Source organism: Boleophthalmus pectinirostris, unplaced genomic scaffold (assembly GCF_026225935.1).
Source record: "Boleophthalmus pectinirostris isolate CB_2022bp ecotype Guang Dong unplaced genomic scaffold, ASM2622593v1 HiC_scaffold_15, whole genome shotgun sequence".
NCBI classification, from domain to species: Eukaryota; Metazoa; Chordata; class Actinopteri; order Gobiiformes; family Gobiidae; genus Boleophthalmus; species Boleophthalmus pectinirostris.
Genome location: NW_026571070.1, coordinates 9,588,524 through 9,609,480, shown reverse-complemented (window position 1 = coordinate 9,609,480; position 20,957 = coordinate 9,588,524). Strand labels below are relative to the sequence as shown.

The 20,957-nt window shown below is 39.2% G+C and overlaps 1 protein-coding gene across 3 annotated transcripts in view; it reads right to left on the bottom strand.

Annotated features, from left to right (window-relative positions):
* The window catches only part of rps6ka3b (ribosomal protein S6 kinase, polypeptide 3b), a 140,201-nt gene that overhangs the window by 55,346 nt on the left and 63,898 nt on the right, over positions 1–20,957 (bottom strand). The window contains exon 1 of one of the 3 annotated variants that reach the window (XM_055150757.1): positions 15,400–15,456. The exons of the other annotated variants lie outside the window; for them this stretch is intronic. Coding sequence (XP_055006732.1) covers positions 15,400–15,438 — 39 coding nt within the window. The 5' untranslated portion in view covers positions 15,439–15,456. Of the gene's footprint in view, positions 1–15,399; positions 15,457–20,957 lie in introns of those variants that run through there. 3 annotated transcript variants of the gene reach the window in all.

Sequence of the window (20,957 nt, the reverse complement as noted above, 5' to 3'; positions counted from 1 at the left end):
TTCTTTCACAGTTTAAAGACATAAAAGGTGTTTGAGAAGTCACACTACGTCACATCCAACATTACAGTACATTCACACCATTCACAAAAATAGACCCGGTTATGGTTCTGGTCCAGGCCCCCTAGTGTCAGCTGCACGTCACTGCACTAAACATTCACTTTTATTTATATTAGTATTTCATAGTTTGGTAGTAAAAAGGTAAAAAATTGTAAAAAAGTACAATGAAATCTAGTAAACAACAAATCCTGCAAGATCCTATAGTGTTTCTCAAAGCTGCACTACGTAACTTTTTGGTTGGGCATCCGTCATCTGCCTGTTTCCTGTTTCCTTGGATAAGTCATTGCCCTGATTCGTGTTTTTTTTTTTCGAGTTTGTGCCAAGGCAGAAACGATAATCATACAAATCATTATCACGATTATTTTGGTCAATACTGAATCGCGATTATTCAAACGGTTATTTTTTAGTGACACGATGCTTTTATTCAGCATTTCTCTCAAAAAAAAAACGTCTTTATTATTGATAATTTATGGAAAACTTTCAAATTGAAAATAAATACAGGCTACAAATATGAACCTTTGAACAGTTTTGCGATGTATAAAACATAAAATATACTTTGAACATTAAGATTGAGATTTGAGTTTATATATTTATTTTGGGCAAGTAAGAAATTTTAATTATTTTACAACGGAACATATAATATTAATGACATCATAGCAGAAATAAAAAAACAACAACAACAAAACATGAAATAAGGCATAGAAAAACATAAATGTATCCAAAATAAGCTGTTCTACAATCTCTATATTGACAAAAAAAGAGAAACGTAGTTAATTACATAAAAAATATCCCAAAATAAACTTTGTTTATATGAGTTTGTAGATCGTTTGACACACAAAGTGGAATCGCAATCAAAATTTTATTAATTGCACAGCCTTAATAAACATTGTAAATAATAGAATAGCAAATTTCTCGAAAAGGAGTGTGAAGAAGAAAAACTTGTATTAACCCGCCCTGTTCATGACACAGTTTCAAAAATGATTTAAAAATTTATAAATATTTACATTTAGCAAAATTAATTTCATACTATGGTTGTACAAACTAATAATAATGAAAAGGAAGACACAGAAGTTTATCGTTTATGATCGTATCAAAAAAAGCAAAATGAGAATCAAGAATGTTTTTATTTATGGTCGTACAAATAATAATGTTTACGAAGGCACAAAAGTTTATCGTTTATGATCGTACTCTGCCTGGAATGTCCCACAGTGTGACATTAAACAGCTCTACTTCACATTTATTCAATTACAGGTGGTTTTATAGCTCGAAAATATCGAAAAAAACAGGTGTTCTGACTGTGAGCGGGGCTGCCTCTCCGCAGATCTGACCTGTAACTTGGTTTGATTTGGTTTCCATGAAGACAGAAAGGTTTAATGCCATACTGTGAACCATTCCAGAAGTTACAAACACAATGCACCATTAAATTATCGTGTATACGTTCTAATATTCTCTATCTGTCGTCTTTTGAGTTATTCTATGTTTAAAACTACCGGGATTGTGCAGTCGTATTAAATCATTTTAAATTTAGATTTATTTTTGCTCTTGTTTATATATAGTAGTAGACTTATTTTGGATCTGGTGGTACTCAGAAGACCAAATATTTTCTTAGGTGGTCCTGGAAAACCCCGAGAAGCAGCGGACTTGACTTTCTATAGGGCACAGATTCTTGAAAATAAAAGCATCAAAAACATACAACTTTCCATGTTATGTTTCGCTTAAGGAACACTGGAATACTTTTGATAGTTTAATGTTTGAGTAGATTTCAGTCTCACCAAGAGCTACGAATACAAATAAATAAAATTTAAAGTTATTATTACGAGTTTTCTGTACATTTTAAGTTGTGAAATTGTGTAAAAGTGCTATAAATAAACATGGATATTGCAGGACCTTTAAGTCAGGAAATGGCTCTAATCCTTATGCTGCGTAAATCCATATTGCAGAGTTTTAAAGCCCTCCTCTCTCTTCTCTTCTCTTCTCTTCCGTGCTCCTCTCTCTTTTTCTCCCTCTCCTGTCACTCTCTCCCCCTCTTTTTCCCCCCGCTCATCCCCCTCTCATCTCTATTGTCGGGGGTAAATATGGGTCAGGGTCGAAATCAATGTCCCATCCAAAGCTGTTACGCAACACAATTACACTCCGGATGCTCTCTCTCTCTCCCTCCCCTTCCCCTCTGTCATTCTCTCTCTCTTTTCCACTCCCCCTCTCCCTCTCCCTCTGTGCTCCTCTCTCTTTCACTCTCTCGATTTCCTAGCCCTCCCTTCTCTCTCCACCTTACTCTGTCTGTCTCTGTCTCTCTTTCCGATCAAACTCTCTCTCTGTTTCTGCCCCTTTTCATTCCTCTCTCCACTGCCTCCCTCTTTTTTGTTTTTCTCTCTTGACTCCCCCTCTCTCTCTATCTTTCTCTCTATTTCTTATCTCCTCTCTCTCCCCTCTATCTCTCTTTCCCATCTCCCTCCGTCTCGCCCTCTCTCCTCCGAATGCCGCTCGTTTGTCTTTCCCCTCGTCCGCCTCTACCCTCTCTTTCTTTCCTAGCTCCCTCTCTTCTCTTTCTCCATTCCGGTCCTCTCTCCTTCTCTTTCTCCTCACCCTCTTTCTCTCTCAGCTCCCTCTGTCTCTCCCTCTCTCCTCTGAATGTCGCTCGTTTGTCTGTCTCCTCCTCTGCCTCTACCTCCTTCTCTCTCCCCTCTCTCTCTTTCCTAGCTCCCCCTGTCTCTCTTTCTCCTCACTCCTCCACCTCTCTCTTTTGTCTCTCTCTTTCCTCCTCCCTCTCTCTCCATCCTTCTCTCTTTTTCTTTTCTCCTCTCTCTCCCCTCTATCTCCTCCGAATCCCACTCATCTGTCTTTTCCCTCATCTGCCTTTACCAGTTTCTCTATTTTTTCTCTCCCTTAGCTCCCTCTGTCCCCCCCCCTTTTCTTTTCCCTCACCCTATTTCTCTATCTTCTATCTCCTCTATCTTTCGTTGCTCCCTGTCTCTTTTTCTCCATCCCTCACTCCTCCACCTCCCCCTCTTTTGTCTCTTTCCTCCCTCTCTCTCTCTTATCTCCTCTCTTTCCCTCCTTTCTCTTTCTTATCTCCCTCTGCCTCTCCTTCTCTCCTCTGAATGCTGCTTGTTTGTCTTTCCCCTCGTCCGCCTCTACCCTCTCTTTCTTTCTCTATTTCCTATCTCCTCTCTATCCCTTTCTCCATGTCTCCCTTTTGTCTCTCTCTCACCCCACCACTTTCCCTTTCTCCCTACCCCCTATTCCTCTTTCTCTTTCTCTCTCTCCTGTCTCCTCCTCTCTCTCTTTCCTAGCTCCCAGTCTCTCTTTCTCCATCCCTCACTCCCTCGTTCTCTATTTCTAATCTCCTCTCCCTCCCCTCTATCACTTTCCTATCTCCCTCTGTCTCTCCATTTTTCCTCCGAATTCTGCTCGTCTGTCTTTCCCCCCACTTTCTTATCTCCTCTCTCTCCCCTCTCTCTCTCTTTCCTATCTCCTTCTGCCTCTCCCTTTCTCTATCCCTCCTTTTTGTCTCTTTCTCACCTCACCAATCCCACTTTCTCCCTCTCTTCCTCTGTCTCTCTCTCTCTCTCTTTATATATATATATATCTCCTACCTCATCTCTCTTTCTCCATCCCTCACTCCTCCTTTTGTCTCCCTCTCATTCCTCTCCCCCCCCTCTTTCCTCCCTCGTTCTCTCTCTCCCTCGCTCCGTGTCAGATAGTTGGGATTTGCGGCGTTAGTCCACTTCCTGTGCCGCGGTGTCTCGGATGACCGGAGCGCTCCACACCTGTCCCTCTCACGGTCAGAGGAGTTCACAGGACGTCCAGTGCCCAATTAGGTTTATGTAATACCCCCCCCCCCCCCACCCCACCACAATGCCCCACTCTGAATACCCCACTGTGTAACCATGGCGACGGTATTCCAGGATTAAACATATCGGAAATTTGATAATATCTCTATTGCTGTTTTGGAGATATGAAAATGCTGTTGTTGTTTCTTCAAAGCCGCACAATACGTAACCGTTACAGCTGAGCGTCTGCCACCTGACGTCTCCATGGAGATATTATCGCTTGGTCCAGAATGTTCCACAGTATAGATTAAACCCATTTATCACAAGGGAGACGAGCGGACTACAGCACTGCGCCACATTACAGTTCAGAGCGACACATTCACAGAAGGAATTGTTGTATTTTTGAGCAAAACAAACACCCGTAATGAGGAAATGCTCGATGGAGATGCTTAAAGTCACACCGTGGAACTTTCCTGGAGTCCTCTCTCATATCAAAAGCGTAACTTGTTGACCATACATTCACATTAAATCACGTTAACACTCAATACATAACAGCAACTACCTCTATTTCTAGAACTAGTGGTGTGCAAAAATATCAAAATACCGATATATCGTATTGTTTAATGTGATGATACAGTATCAAAATCGTGGGCTGCTGTACCGATATATTGCCAAGAGTATTTTTTGGTATATTTTACTAAATTATTTAGTTACAGTGCTACAGTTTTGTTGGTTGTTTAGAGGAAGGAAACTTGTTTTTTTTTTTGACATTTTCACTGTTTTGTTGATTAAAATGTTTGTGTTTCATATTAACTTTACACAAAAAGTGGTTTAACAAAGACTTTTAGTATCACAGCCATGATTTAGCCTTCATTTTTTATTGACCAATATCGAATTGATTTGAAATATATCGTATCGAACCGAAAGTGCACTGTATCGTATCGGCAACTTCTTCATGACACTCAGCCCTACTTGAAACCTCTAGTGTAATCTTCAAAAAAAAAAGTGTATAAACTCACATTTCTGCACTTTTGTGGTTAATTTTATGGTTCATTCACATTTTGTGCAAAACTTATTTTATTGAGATTATGCCAAGGCTGTGTAATTAATTGAAATTTGATCACGATTTTGATTTGTGTGTCAAATGATCTCCAAACTCATACACTCGAGTTAAAACGATTTAAAGCTTAACAAAGTTTATTTTGGGATATTGGAATTTTTCTTTTTTAAATAAATAAGTCTAGCTTTTTTTTATTATTATTTTTTTATATAGAGATTGTAGAAACGATGGTTATATAGTTTATTTTGGATACATTTATGTTTTTTTCTAACTTATTTCATGTTCAAAGTAAATTTTATTCATTTTATGTTTTATACATCACAAAACTGCTCTAAGGTTCATATTTGTAGCTTATATCGATTTTCAATTTAAAGGTTATGGGTAAATTATGAGTAACAAAGTTTTTTTTTTTTTGAGAGAGAAATGGTGAATAAATACATTTTGTAACAAAAACATAATCATTTGAATATTCGTGATTTCAATATTGACCAAAATAATCTTAAAATAATGATTTTTTTCCCTAATCAAGCAGCCCTAGATTATGCCAAAAAAACCCAAAACAAAAACTATGTCTTCATTAAAATTTTACTGATTTGCCCAGAATGTTCCACTTTACAGCTTTAACCCAATCTCTTTCCATAAGGTCAAGTTCCGGGTCAGATCTGTGAAGAGGCAAGCTGGCTCAAGACAAGTTTCCTGCTGTGGAACATAGAGACACCACCAGAAAAGTTACACAATGTATCTTAAAATTTGTGGATAACTCAAGATCGCAAAAGACAAAGACAAACACTATGAGGTCTGTGCAAAAAGATGAAGATAATGATCGTAAAGTGCAAAAACGTGTTAAAAAGTGACTCAATATTTTGTTTCAGAAAATCCAAAACAAAATCCAGAAACACCAGCTCTTCAGTTGGTGCGACTATATTTCATTTTGATGAGTTTGAACTAATTTTGAGTGAAGTGACAAGTCCTCACTACCCAAAAACATTTAACATAATGAGAAGAGCTCCCTCTACAGAAACTTTAACACACTGCACAGTAATTAATCACTGCAGTGTCAAAACCACAGTTCAAAATGTTGAGTCGTTTTGTCACATTTACACAAAACAATACACTAATTACCAAATATTTATAATCAGAGGCCAAATTTTATACGATTTGTAGCATGAAATGAAATCAGAAATGCTTAAGACTAAAGATTCATTTTCGTTTGATAATAATTACATCATTTTGTAGTTTAAAAAAGAACAGTTTTCTCAATTTTGTTTGTTTTAAGTCCGCATGTTCAAGATTATTTTTATTGATTATTAAAAGTTAGTACTAGTATGAAACTTTTCTGGTAGCGAGTCACTTGCTTTTTTAATTAATTGGGTTATTTTTTAAGACAACAAAGTAGGAGTTGTTTTTATTTTAGTGACATGTTTTGGCTGCTGGTGGCAAAAAGTGTCACTAAAACACGGCTCACAGCAGCAGCCGAAACATGTCAACACAGTAAACACATCCTCCTGTATCATCTTCAAAAAGAATGTTAAAGCTGCACTGTGTAACTTTTTGGTTGGGGCTCCGTCACCTGCTTGTTTTTATGGATACATCATAGTTTGCGTCACTGGAATGTTCCACAGTGTGACATTAAACAGCTCTACTTTATATTTATTCAATTACAGGTGGTTTTATGTCTCAAAAATACCTTGAAAAACAGGCGTACTGACTGTGAGGGGGGTCGCCTCTCCACAGATCTGACCTGTAACTTGGTCTGGTTTGGTCTCCATGATGGTCCGTGTATCATTTGTTCTTCTGAATTTCAATTAAGAACGAAAAACAATAAAATGGGAAAAGATGATCTGATTATTCCGCTCAAATCAAAAACAAACGCAAAACAGATTTCGACCTCTATTTCCAATATTTAATTTAAATATAAAGCACTTTCAACTTTGAAATTTTATTCTCTCTGATTTATACGCCCCGGAAGCTCTGCTGCTAGAAGCAAATACATTTCAAAACTGAAATAGGCACCGAGACTATTTCAAATAACACAAATCAAAAAACAAATTTTAAAGTAAATATTGAAAACCGAGGTCAAAATCTGTTGGACATTTAACAAACAAATCAAAAAAAAGAGAAAAAAAATGGTTAAAAAATATTCATTGTTATTGCTTTGTCTGGCAGTAAACCTTTCTATCTTCACGGAGACCAAACCAGACCAAGCTACAGGTCAGATCTACGGAGAGGCGACCCCGATCACAGTCAGAACGCTCGATTTTCTAGGTATTTTCGAGCTGTAAAACCATCTATAATTGGCTCAGGTTTGTTCACGTTTAAAGCTGCTCTGTGTAACTTTTCTAATGGAGGGTCCGTCACTAAACCTTTCTATCTTCGTGGACCCCAAACCAGACCAAGTTACAGGTCAGATCTGCGGAGAGGCGACCCCGCTCACACTCAGAACGCTCGATTTTCTAGGTATTTTCGAGCTATAAAACCACCTTAAGTCAGAGCTGTTTAAAGTCACACTGTGGAACATTCCAGCAGGTGACGGACCCCCAGCGAAACTAAAACGTGCGAATGTGGGAATCGTTGCTCCTTGAGGTCCGTAGGCTGAGACTGGAGCAGATACTGATGTAACAGAACATGAAGAATGGATGAAGACATGTTTTATTCAGAAGCCTGAGCTGGAGGCAGACTGGAGACGCTGAACAATATCTGTATCATCTGTCATACTCATGCACACAGACAAGTATCGATCACTTTTTTACTATTTTTTCTTTGTTTTAGTCTTTATTTTTTATTCTCTTTTTATTCTTTTAAGGCCCGTTCAGACCGGAGCGTCAAGGCGTCCGGTTTATATGGAAAGTCTACGTGGAGTCGGAGGGCGTCTTGTGTTTTTACGGCGCGAATCAGAGACGAGTGTCCAGTGATGTAGAGACGGTATTATCCGGAAGATCGCCAGGACTAAACCAGGACCAGACCAGGACCGGACCAGGACTGGACCAGGACTAAATCAGGAGACTAAACCAGGACTAGACCAAGACTAAACCAGGACTAGACCAAGACTAAACCAGGACTAAACCAAGACTAAACCAGGAGACTAAACCAAGACTAGATCAAGACTAAACCAGGACTAGACAAAGACTAAACCAGGAGACTAAACCAAGACTAAACCAGGAGACTAAACCAGGAGACTAAACCAGGAGACTAAACCAAGACTAGACCAAGACTAGACCAGGACTAGACCAGGACTAGACCAGGACTAGACCAGGACTAGACCAGGACTAGACCAGGAGACTAAACCAAGACTAGACCAAGACTAAACCAGGAGACTAAACCAAGACTAGATCAAGACTAAACCAGGACTAGACCAGGACTAAACCAGGAGACTAAACCAGGAGACTAAACCAAGACTAGACCAAGACTAGACCAAGACTAAACCAGGACTAAACCAGGAGACTAAACCAAGACTAGACCAAGACTAAACCAAGACTAAACCAGGAGACTAAACCAAGACTAGACCAGACTAAACCAGGAGACTAAACCAGGAGACTAAACCAAGACTAGACCAAGACTAGACCAAGACTAAACCAGGAGACTAAACCAGGAGACTAAACCAAGACTAGACCAAGACTAAACCAGGACTAGACCAGGACTAGACCAGAACTAAACCAGGACTAGACCAGAACTAGACGAGGACTGATCCAGTGTCATTAGCATTAGAGTATACATACATATATTTCGGGAAAAGACCGGGACCAGGCACTTGTTTCCAGGGCAACGGACGCGCTTCAAATATTTTTCTCCTGTTCGTCCATGGCGTCTGAACTCTAACGCAAAAGTGTCCAAATAGAGGCGTCTTGGGTGTTTTGTTTGACACTGTGGTCTGACCGGACCTTGAGGGTTTTTTTTTTGGTTTTTTTTAATCGGGGCTGTACTCAACGAAAGAAATTCTTGCTCGACTAAAGAAATATCCTGCTGATCATTGATTAGTCTGGCAAAAGCGGTCAAAAATATTACTATCTGTGTATCTGACCCAAACTGCACTTACAAGACTACACCAGCAGGGGGAGTTCATGCAAAAACAACTATTTATGCAGAAAAAAGTAAACAAAATAGTGTATTTCTATAAGCATTTTTGTGTGTTAGTTTTTAGTGTGAGTAATGCATTTAATTTGCAGCGGTACAGTCTTCACACCTTTTTCACAGGAACACACATCTCCTCTACTTAATTGCTCTGATAAACTTCGTACAGATTAGATGCAGTTTAGAAGGTTAACGACCAAGTGAAAAACTGCATCGGTTATTTTTAGAGACGAGCTGACGAGCCGGATTCAGACAGTGACCGCGTCCAGTGCCCGATCAGATTTGGTTATTTCGGTGACGCGCGAGGGAGCTCATTGGTCACCCGTCATCGCCTGGGGTCCAGAAAACACACTTCAAGACTTAATGAAGAGTCTGGTCACTGGTGAACTGCCCTATTTTCAGATGTGAGTGACTGATGGATTTGGTTAGAGTAGTGACAGTGGTAGAACATGCAACAATCTGAGTGATGATTAAAAAAAAAAAGTCTAACACTGATTTTTTTTTTTTTTTTTCATTTTTCCTCATAAGCAGCCATATTTGGACCATGCTTGTCCCTGATTGGCTAATCCACCTGTCAATCATGTCCATGTCTGACTCACATCTTCATTAAGTACTATAGAAGAAGTGTGTATCCTAGACAACGGTACCATTTATGTTATTAGGTTCTTTTTTTCAGACCAAGAGTTTGTTTTCATACGTGACAGTTTCGACTGCTCACTTCTTCCTCAGAGTGTCACATGATGTTGCTATGACGTGTCCGGTCAGATGATTTATATTATATATATATAGTAATAGTCATAGTACTACTTTATTCGGTTATTTTGCAGAGACAAAACAAAACAAAACAAAACATGAACTGAAAGGGTTTAGGCTGAAGTAAAAAGTACTGTTAAACAATGACAGAATCCCCCCCCCTCTCTTTTTTCTAGTTTCTCGTCTAGTTTTTTCAGTTTTCTAGAGCGCTTCTCTTGACACTCAAAGACACTTTACAGAGCATTACCTGGTGGTGGTAAACTACTACTGTAGCCACAGCTGCCCTGTGGCAGACTGACAGAAGTAAGGCTCACACACATACATCACTTTCATGCTAGCCAATGTGGGTGAAGTGTCTTGCCTGAGGACACAACAACAGTTTTTGCGACCGGTGCCCCCCTGTGGCACCTGATTTTCCCAGTGTTTTCTCATCCAAGTCCTGACCAGGCCCGACCCTGCTGAGCTTCTGAGATCTGACGGGATCAGGTTTAGACAAGCTGGTATGGCCACATTTTGGCGCTGCTTTTGTGAGCTTTAAGTCAAGTTATAATCTTCAATTCAGACATATTTTTAATTCAGACATATTTGAGTAATTCTTTATTATTAGTCTATCTACACATGTAGTTTTCAAGTTAACAGCCCCTTTATCCTTTCGTTCAGTAGACATTGGTAATTCCAAGGCTGAAATTATCCAAATGATTCTAGTGAAGGTGTATGAAGTTTAAAAACACAGTGGAGCACTTCCTGCATGTGCATGTTTTCTGTTTGAGAGAAGAGCTCAGCCTAAATCTTTCTGTGTGGGGTTTGTGTGTTAAACATGTGTAAATAAAACAAAACACAACTCCAGGTTTGTTTGTGACGAGTAAACATCATAACAGATCAGAAAACAGCGTCACACGGGCTCTTAAAATCTTCCCCATTAGCTCAGAATAACAGTTGCAGTTTTGTGGGAGAATTAATAGCCAGTTTCTGTGTCGCTGCCACAGAAACAAATGATTATCAGACCACCATAAACAGTCTCTCTCCTCATTAGACAAAACACAAGCTTCATTTGCTGCGTATCGGGCCTTAATGACATCAGAACACACGCAACACTGAGACACTTCAAATGAACCGTGTATTAGTTTTGCTATATTTAACTTAATTGTATATTTGTCCTGGATAATGAAGCTCTGAAGTTGATTAAAACTTAAATGCCGCAATTAATATAACAATTTATACAACAATTAGAACCACTGGAGCTGTAGTCGACTAAAGACATGTCCTGCTGATAGATTAGTTATTATTTATTACTCAAAATTACTGAAAATTGGCGTGGGAAAAGTGCTAAAAATTATTATCTCTATGTATCTGAGCCAAACTGAATTCGTAAGACTATAAAAACAACTTTAATCAGCTTTTCTTTTTTTTTTTTTTTTTTTTACAAATAAATACCCAAAAAATACCAAATCTTCAGGTATCTCACTCACTAACTTCTCCTGTTCAATATAAATCCTTAAAATCTTAATAATACAACTACAACGAAGACTCCATGTACTGATTAATCGACTAAACGACTAAAAGACTACAGCCAGGTATCAATTTATAGTAATTACACTTTATTTAGTCTAAATAAAGATTAAGAATGATTCAGGTGGTTTATGTAATTAAAGGATTAGGAGTTAGGGTTAGGTTATTATTATAGATCCTCTATTATGCTATTTTATGATCTGTTATAATGTTGTTTAACCTAAATATGTATCTCTTGATGATAAATAATTAATCCATTTGCAAAGCTCGATGAGTTTTTGGAATACAGAGAACGGTTTGTTCTTCTTGTTGAGGTCATCAGAAACAGCCGTATGTCCCTCAAACATCTGCCCACGAACGTTACAAAGCACCAAGTTTATATCGACTGAGATGACCAGAGGACGTACATTTCAAACTGAGACGTTGACGATTCCTACTGAGGTGTGGCCAGATGTGCTTGATGTGCTTTGCCTCCATATTCCTGCATTTATCACTTCCTCACAAGATCAGCAAGCCAAAGGGAACAGAAGTGTTTACACTGAAGGGTCTTTCTAACACTTTTGTCTTTAACAACCAAACCAAATAAGTTTTAGGTGGTGTCCACATGACAAGATTTTATGGTCGAAACGGTGAAGTTTTTATTAGTTTTGGCCTTTTGTCCACAAGGAGCCGGTGTTTAGGGTGGACAAAGAAGGCTGCACTTGAGTTCCAGAAGTACAGGTGTAGCCCACAATCGCCTGAGAAATGGACGCTTACGTGTGCTGTGGTGGGACAGGTTGTCGTGTGACTGATACGGTCTAAGATAGAAATAACATTCAGTTCCACCTTGTGATGTCATGTGGTAATACAGGAAGTGCTCCACTGCGTTTTTAAACTCCTCACAACTTCACTAGAATCGTTTGGATAATTTCAGACCTGGAATTGCAAATCTCTGAAATAAAAGGTAAAAGGTATCACTGTTAACTTGGAAAATTACCTCTTCATGACATCACAAGGTGGAACAGAGCATTTTGAGCTTTAGATATTCAAGCAGACTAAAAATAAAGCGTTACTCAAACATGTGTGAATGAAACAAAACACAACTCCAACATGACTTAAATCTCACAAGTGTAAATTTTGCACAATATAGAACTTTTGCGTAGTTACTAAGCCTGAATCATTCTCTGTTCATGTTTTATTAAGACTAATTAAAGTTATTATAAATTGTTACCCAACCATTTCTATCATACCATTGTTAAATAATCAATAAGCTGCCCACCTCTAATGCATCAGGCTGTTTCTTCTCTTTACAAATCGATAAAACGTTTTACAGTAGCAGACAGTGGACGGAAAACGAGATAAAAGCGCCAGAGCTAAAAGTGTATTCTGCAGTTTTAAAAAGGTGCACTGTGTAACTTTTCCGGTGGAAGGTCCTCTACCTGCTCGTTACCATGGGGATGTGATTGCTTGGCTTGGAATTTACCACAGGCCGGCATTAAACTATACTATCTGCATGGAGACAACAGGGGGAAATGCAAATCCTGCTTGTTAGTGTTGTCAAAAGTATAAAAAATCTACTACTAACTGAAAACTATAGTATCAAAACTAGATACTCATTTGATCAGGTATCGATACTAGGGATGGGCATGATTAATCAATAATTGATCATTAAGAATTTCATCGATTACGTTAATTTTAATCGACAAACCAAATGCAGGTTGCTGTGCGTAGCTTGACCAAACAGGTGTGTTCATGTGTCTCTCTGCACTCAGAAGGAGCGAGCAAACACAGTCGGTCAGTCTGCAGCCTAACGAAGCACAAATGCGTATTTAATGATGATTTGTACAAGAAATTCCACGCTTTCCGTTGCATTCGGGACAAGTGGGAGTCCATGTGCACAGTGTACAAAGCAGGAACATATGTTTCGGTGTCCAGTGGGAAAAAGTTTTACCAGGTGAGAGTCGCGCAATGTCGATGACAAGTCCCCACCTCCCTCCCCCCGTACGGTGTCCTGGTTTTGACAAACGCAAATATGGTCACACTAACCTGTATTCCACTGAGTCATGTCTTTTAATCCGACACAAGTTGAACCACATCAGCGACACAAGAGCTGTAGTTTTATCTTCGCTGAGTTTATGCAAATTAGCGATGCGGTTTTAAGTTTCGTTTCTGTGAGAGTTGCGCAAAACTGAATTAAACACATTATAATGTCAAACGGGCTGATGTGGCTCTAGAGTCGTTACGGTTTATATGTCGTAAAGTTGAATTTATTTATGCACATTAGTAGTGCAGATAGTAATAATAATGATGATCATTTTAATATAAAAACGTTAATGATTAATCGATAATCGATCGTTAATTCTTCCGACGATCGATTAAGAAAATTTCATCGAATGCCCATCCCTAATCAATACTAAAAAAAAGTCACATTCACAAGACAAAAATTAACCTTTCGTAATCTGTGTCTCATTCATTCATTCTTTTAGTACAAAACCAAAAATAAGAAAACAAAACAAACAAACAAAAATTCTTCATTCATTCATTCATTCATTATTTGTCTCGAAAAAAACAAAATGAAAAAAACAAAACAAAACAAAACAGATAATGATTCTTTTTTCAGTTTTCAATTTTTGTTTAAATGAATAATGGAATAAAACTGATTACGTGACTTAAACTGTGATGCCGGACTTTTGCGCTGGATACGGACTGAACCAGGACTAAACCAGGACTAAACCAGGATGTTTTCAGTCCTGGTCTGGTCCCAGTCTCAATCACGGTCTGGTCCCAGCCTCAGTCTCAGTCTCAGCTTCAGTCCCGGCCTCAGTCCTGGTCTCAGGCCTGGTCTGGTTCCGGTGTGGTCCTGGACCTGGTTCAGTCCTGGTTCAGTCCTAGTTCAGTCCTGGTTCAGTCCACATGCGGTGCAGAAGTTCGGCATCACAGTTTAAGCCACATGAGCAGGAAACGGGTGTTAATGTTGTTGTTTTTTCCATTATTCATTTAAACACAAAATCGAAAACTGAAAAAACGAATCGTGATCTGTTTTTACATTTTGGTTTTATAGAGAAAAAATTAAGAAAACAGTTGTTTTTTTGTTTTCTTATATTTGGTTTTATTTTGAAAAATTAATGAACGAATGATACACGGATTTGTCCTAAATAGCTTTACATAAGAGCACCGAGGGATTACACAGTTATAAGATCACATGGGAATATGAAAAAAAGTACTATGATATAATGTAACATATTTTTTTATATAAATAAGTATATTTATTTTATTTTAGAGATTATAGAACAGCTTTTGGAAACATTTATGTTTTTCTATGCTTTATTTCATGTTCAAAGTATATTCATTCATCATTCTTTTTTTGTTTTATACAGAAAAAAAAACTGCTCTAAGGTTCATCTTTGCAGCCTGTATTTATTTTCAATTTGAAAGTTTTGTGTAAATTATAATAACAAAGTGTTTTTCTGAGAGAGAAATGCTGAATGAATGCATCGCGGCACTAAAAATTTATCGTTTGGATAATAGTGATTTCAATATCGACCAAAATAATTGTGATAATAATAATTTCTTCCATAATTGAGCAGCTCTAGACCATAATTATAAAATCCTCCAACAAAAGTCCTGACCAAGACTGGCTGAGATCTGAGAAAGTCCCCGAGAGCAGGACCAATGCCTCTGAGGAAATGTCCTAAATCCAGAAAACAAATAACCTACCGACGTTATGTTAACAGCATTTTGAGGTGCTCAGAGACGACGACTTTGGATTAATGGATTATTGGATTAATGAAACAAGCCTCAATGAACTACTCCAGGTTTGTTTTAGATGAAAGGACGACAAAATAACATGGTTAAAAGCTCCGTTTTCCATAATATCCATTTCCTTTTGAATCAGGGATTAAACCAGATCATAATCCACCGTCAGAAACATGCAGTCCAGAAATTACCAATGAAAATGTATCTTAAAGCTGCACTATGTAACTTTTCTGGAGAGTCTGCCACCTGTTATAGCTTTACCTTGAATATTCCATGCGACAAAATTAAAAATTAAAAGTGAAGCCACCAAAATGTCAAGTAACCGGTCAGATCTGTAGAAAAGCGAGCCCACCCACAGGAAAGACTACATGTTAGCCACCCCCCACCGGAAAAGTTACACAGTGCAGCTTTAAAAAGAGTAAATATAGTTAAAGTTTAGTGTCTAACCTGTAGTCGACTCCTGACGTGAAACAGCAGAGCCTTCATGGTCCAAACTGCGCCAGACTAATCCCGTGTTTGTACTTTATCTCATCACGCGACCCGGCCAGCTGTTAGGGCCGGGATTACATCACTTCCTGTCATTGTTTCCCCGGCAACTACATCTGGACAGGAAGCCCTCTCGCATCTGTCTGTCGGAGAAGAGAGCGCCGCGGCGAACGGGAAGTCCGCGAACACAGCGGCGGGCGGCAGCGAGCATTTCTAAAAGCGGATTCTAGGATTTACGGCTGACACCAGAACGCACCACAGGGAAAAGAGAGAGTAAAGATAAAATAAACAAAAGAGTAAAAAAAAACAAAAAAAAACAGACTGACTTGAGTACACTTAAAGGGAATGTACACGATTTTTACTTAAATTCTGGACAATTATTCACCACAATGAGTTCAACGCACCAATCTGGACAATTATTCACCACAATGAGTTCAACGCACCAATCATGTAACAACTAGCAAGCTAACTGTGCACTTCCTGATTCTCTGACTATAAAATACCACAATAGTTAGATGCCAACAGTACACAGCAGACTTATTTTGACCTCAAGAGCTGTTTAAATAATATACCTTATTTTCCGCACTATAGGGCACACTTAGAAGCCTTTAAATTAATCAAAAAACGCCTTATAATCCAGAGCATTTTATATATGAATTTACTGGTGTGTCTTAGTACGACTTTAGTAAACTACAAAGCCGCACCACAGTGAGGAGCATCGCGGAGTAATATATACTGTGATTCCTTTTAATATCAAAATGCACCTCTCAAGAGACACGCTTACAACGCCGACTTTAAACTCAAGGCTGTTATAAAGTGAAAGTGCGAGCTGCGTGGGAGCAGTGGATGAGAGAAGGAAAACACACATTCACCAAGACAGGGAGACAGCGCCGAGCGACTTACGCCACGATCTGCCAATGGATCGTGGACGCCCGGGCTAAGGATCAATATCAACTGTGGTCCGAGCTTTCACCAAGACCAGAATCATCACTGAACGGCCAGGTAACAGTAACCACACTGACTCGGATAATGTCGAGAGGGATGCGGGCGAGCTTGACGCTGTAATCGCCCAACTGTTTGAACAATTATGAGTTATTGTGAATACACCAACAATTTAGCGTCTCAGACAGTGTTTTTTTTATGCGTTACAATTAAACAAAGTGCAGAGTTATTGTGAACGCGTTAAATAAAATTTGACTTACTTATCTAACTGTTATGTTTCGTTTAATTCGCCTTATAATCCAGTGCGGTTTATATGTGAAAAAAGTTTGAAAATATACCATTCAATGACAGTGCGCTTTATAATCCAGTGCGCTCTACAGTGCGAAAAATATGGTATCTCTACTACGTTGTGCTCATATTCATGGAAAAAAAAAAAAAAAGTAAATTTCTTATAAAAAGTCCCGAATTAAGGCATTATTTGCAACTAATTATATGATTATACATTATGTTTTTTTTTTATTTCGAATTAATTGTTCTGAATTAAACAGTTCGGATTTAAAATATTCTCCTTCGAGTTTACATGGAAAACACATTAAATCATCTTTATTTAACTCTGCTCAATGTCTTGGGGGTGGGGAAGGGTTCTGATTGGACAGACACGAAAGTATTTACGTCGACCGGAAGAAAACACAAACATCAGCTGCTACCGGCTTTTCTGTCATCTCGGTTTGTCGTTACTCCACGGACACAAACGTGATCCAAACTTTTTTTCCGCAGTCATTCCAATCATAACGAAGGAGCAGCTGGAGAATTCTCTCATCACGCTTTACGTCTGTCGGCTGAGGAGGAGAAGGGAGGAAGAAGACAAACTGAGTCAACGGCTGCTCTCCCTCAGCCCACTCCCACATCCCGCTCACAAATCCAAAGAGACGTGGATGAAAGTCTGAAGCCAGGACTGGTGGACCCAACAAACATGCGCTGAACGCCCGGCATTATTTTTAAGAAGAATAAACGTTTACATGATCGAGGAATAAATTAATTCCACTTTAAAACCAGAATAAACCACCCACTTACATCGGAATTAAGTTTACTTTCGAATAATCATTTTCATTAGGAAGTGTTTACATGGTCTTTTTAAAGCAGAATTAATTTTTATTCAGACCTAAATTATTTTTATTCGGAATTAAAGGCAATTTTCACCGAGGCATGGCCCCCATCTTTGATACATTAGTGAAGAAAATATAGACGATGAACGAGAATATTGATTTGGGGGCAGCATTTTTTGTTGTAATATAGCACAGTCTATAAGAGTTCTAATATGGAACAGAATTTAGCGCCATAGCAACCGTCACCATGGCTCGTAACCAAGACGTAACCAAGAGACTTTATGACAACACAGCAGCCACTACTATAAAATCTGTAAGGGTACGCCCCAGAGTTCACAACTTCATATCATACAGACCAGTCGACCGACAAGACGCAGATTACGATTTTGAGAGTTTGAAATTCAGTGAGATTTGCTTCGCACGAACCTTTGTTACAGTCACAACAATGGAACAAAACAACACTTTTCTGGACGAGGCAGGCGAGAGTTTGTCCTCAGAAGACACCTGGAAAGTCTTATATGAACAGAAACAACGGGAGTTTGAGAAGGCTGCTCAGGAGTGGAGGTCCAGGGAGCAGCTTCTGTTGAAACTGCTCCGAGAAAAGGAAAAACCCCGTATTAATATAGACATTGAGGAGAGGTCCAACGTCCCATGTCCAGAGCCAAAAGTCACTCACCTCAGTGATCAAGTGACTCAGATCGAGCTCGGTCAGTCAGGGGACAGCTTCTATCACAGTGTGGTCACCATCACTGTGGAAAAATCTACCCCACCAGAAGATGTTCTGGGTGCTCTTTCTGAGACTGTGGCAGAGCCAACAGCTGCAGCAGAGGCAGAGGAGCTCCAGGAAACTTCTGGAAACATTACAGGGGTCATTTCACTTGAAGGTGACGAAGGTGAGATGACCAAAGCGGATGTACAAGCAGACACCGCTAACTGTAAACCATCGGGTGAAGATACAGGACCTCACCATGAGCCAGTCGAACCTGATCCTGGTCTCAGTCTTGTTCATGTTCCCCAGTTTGATGAGGTCCAAGCTGAGGAGGGAGCCACGAGCATCTCCAAAACACAGAACAGAAAGAACAAGACAAGAAAAAACAAAGAGGGCAAAAATGAGATGCAGAAGAAATTGTGGCAAGAAAAACTTGAAGCCTACCACAGGACCAAACACTTGTTTGAAGTTCAGAAGATCTCAGCAGCAGAGCTAAATGAGGTCCAAGCCACTCAGGAGACACAAGCTGAGACTGAACTTAGCTCAAACAGCATGGTCCGTGAATCAAACTCTACAAATGATGAGCAGTTGGAGACAACAGGGACAGAAGAACCCCTGTGTGAGAAGGTGGAGATCCAGGATTCTACCACTACCACTACAGAAAGAGAGAACAAAAATAATTCTCCAGATGTACCAGAGACTGAAGTTGACAAAACTTCAAACAACGTGGTTGAAGAATCTCTGCGTGAGACTGTGGAGATCCTGGATTCCACCTCGAGAAAGAAAAAGAAAGGGAACAGAAACAAGAGGACAGATGGGATGGAGGACTCAAATCAGGTCCAGGACAAGCCAAAGAAAAACTATGACTATGACTATGATGATTATGATAACAACTATGATGATTGCGAGGAAATGAGAAAGGCCCGGACCAAAGTGAAGAACGTGGCAGTTATGTCCACCAGGTTTTCAGACTATAAAGACCACGGTGGGAGGAAGGGGAAGAAGAAGAGAGGACTTTGGGCTTGATTCAAACTGAGTCATTTGTTGTGTAAATATTGTAAATAAAGAAATGAGCATCATATGAGATTCATGTTGAGTTATTGAAGTATTAAAAGGCCGATATTAGGCTCTTTTCTGATCTATGTTATAATGTTGTTTCCTCACACGCACACACCTGCATTTTGTTTTATTTCAACACCTCAAACCCTGAATATTTAGACTGGAAATTAGAACTTTTTAGATTAGATTAGATTTTATGTCACAATAACCCTAATTTAAAACATTCTCCCAAAACTGTACACAGTGTTGGGAAGGTGACTTTTAAAATGTATTCCCCTACAGATTACAGATTACATACACCAAAATGTAGTTTGTAACTTAATCCATTAAATTACTTAAAGTGAGTAACGTAATCTGAATACTTTGGATTACTTGATTTGCTGTAGAGAAGCAAAGACTAGGATATCTTCACCTAAGATGTTTTGTCTGCTAAAAGACAATGAAAAGCCTGGTTTAGACCTGGTTTAGACCTGATTTAGTCCTGGTTTAGACCTGGTTTAGACCTGGTTTAGACCTGGTTTAGATCTAGTTCAGACCTGGTTTAGAGCTGGTTTAGAGCTGGTTTAGATCTGGTTTAGTCCTGGTTGTAATCCTGGTTTAGACCTGGTTTAGATCTGGTTTAGATCTGGTTCAGACCTGGATTAGACCTGGTTTAGACCTGGTTTAGACCTGGTTTAGATCTGGTTTAGTCCTGGTTGTAATCCTGGTTTAGACCTGGTTTAGACCTGGTTTAGTCCTGGTTTAGACCTGGTTTAGACCTGGTTTAGACCTGGTTTAGATCTGGTTTAGTCCTGGTTGTAATCCTGGTTTTGACCTGGTTTAGTACGACTTTAGTAAATTACAAAGCCGCACCACAGTCAGGAGCATCGCGGAGTAATATATACTGTGATTCCTTTTAATATCAAAACGCACCTGTCAAGAGACACGCTTACAACGCCGACTTTAAACTCAAGGCTGTTATAAAGTTAAAGAGTGAGCTGCGTGGGAGCAGTGGATGAGAGAAGGAGAACACACATTCACCAAGACAGGGGACAGCGCCGAGCGACTTACGCTACGATCTGCCAATGGATCGTGGACGCCTGGGCTAAGGATCAATATCAACTGTGGTCCGAGCTTTCACCAAGACCGGAATCATCACTGAACGGCCAGGTAACAGTAACCACACTGACTCGGATAATGATGAGAGGGATGTGGGCGTGCTGGACGCCGTAATCGCCCAACTGTTTGAACAATTATGAGTTATTGTAAATACGCAAACAATTTAGCGTCTCAGACTGTTTTTTTTACACATTACAACTGAACAAAGTTGAGAGTTATTGTGAACGCGTTTGTTTTGACTGACTTATCTAACTGTTGTGTTTCATTTAATGCGCCTTATAGTCCGGTGCGGTTTATATGTGAAAAAAGTTTGAAAATATACCATTCAATGACAGTGCGCTTTAGAATCCAGTGCGCTCTACAGTGCGAAAAATATGGTATCTCTACTACATTGTGCTCATATTCATGGAAAAAGAAAAAAAAAAAGTAAATTTCTTATAAAAAGTCCCGAATTAAGGCATTATTTGCAACTAATTATATAAAACAGCAAATTGCTAGAAACTAGAACTAATGACACTGGTCACAGTTACATGATGTTTTTTTATTTCGAATTAATTGTTCTGAATTAAACAGTTCGGATTTAAAATATTCTCCTTCGAGTTTAC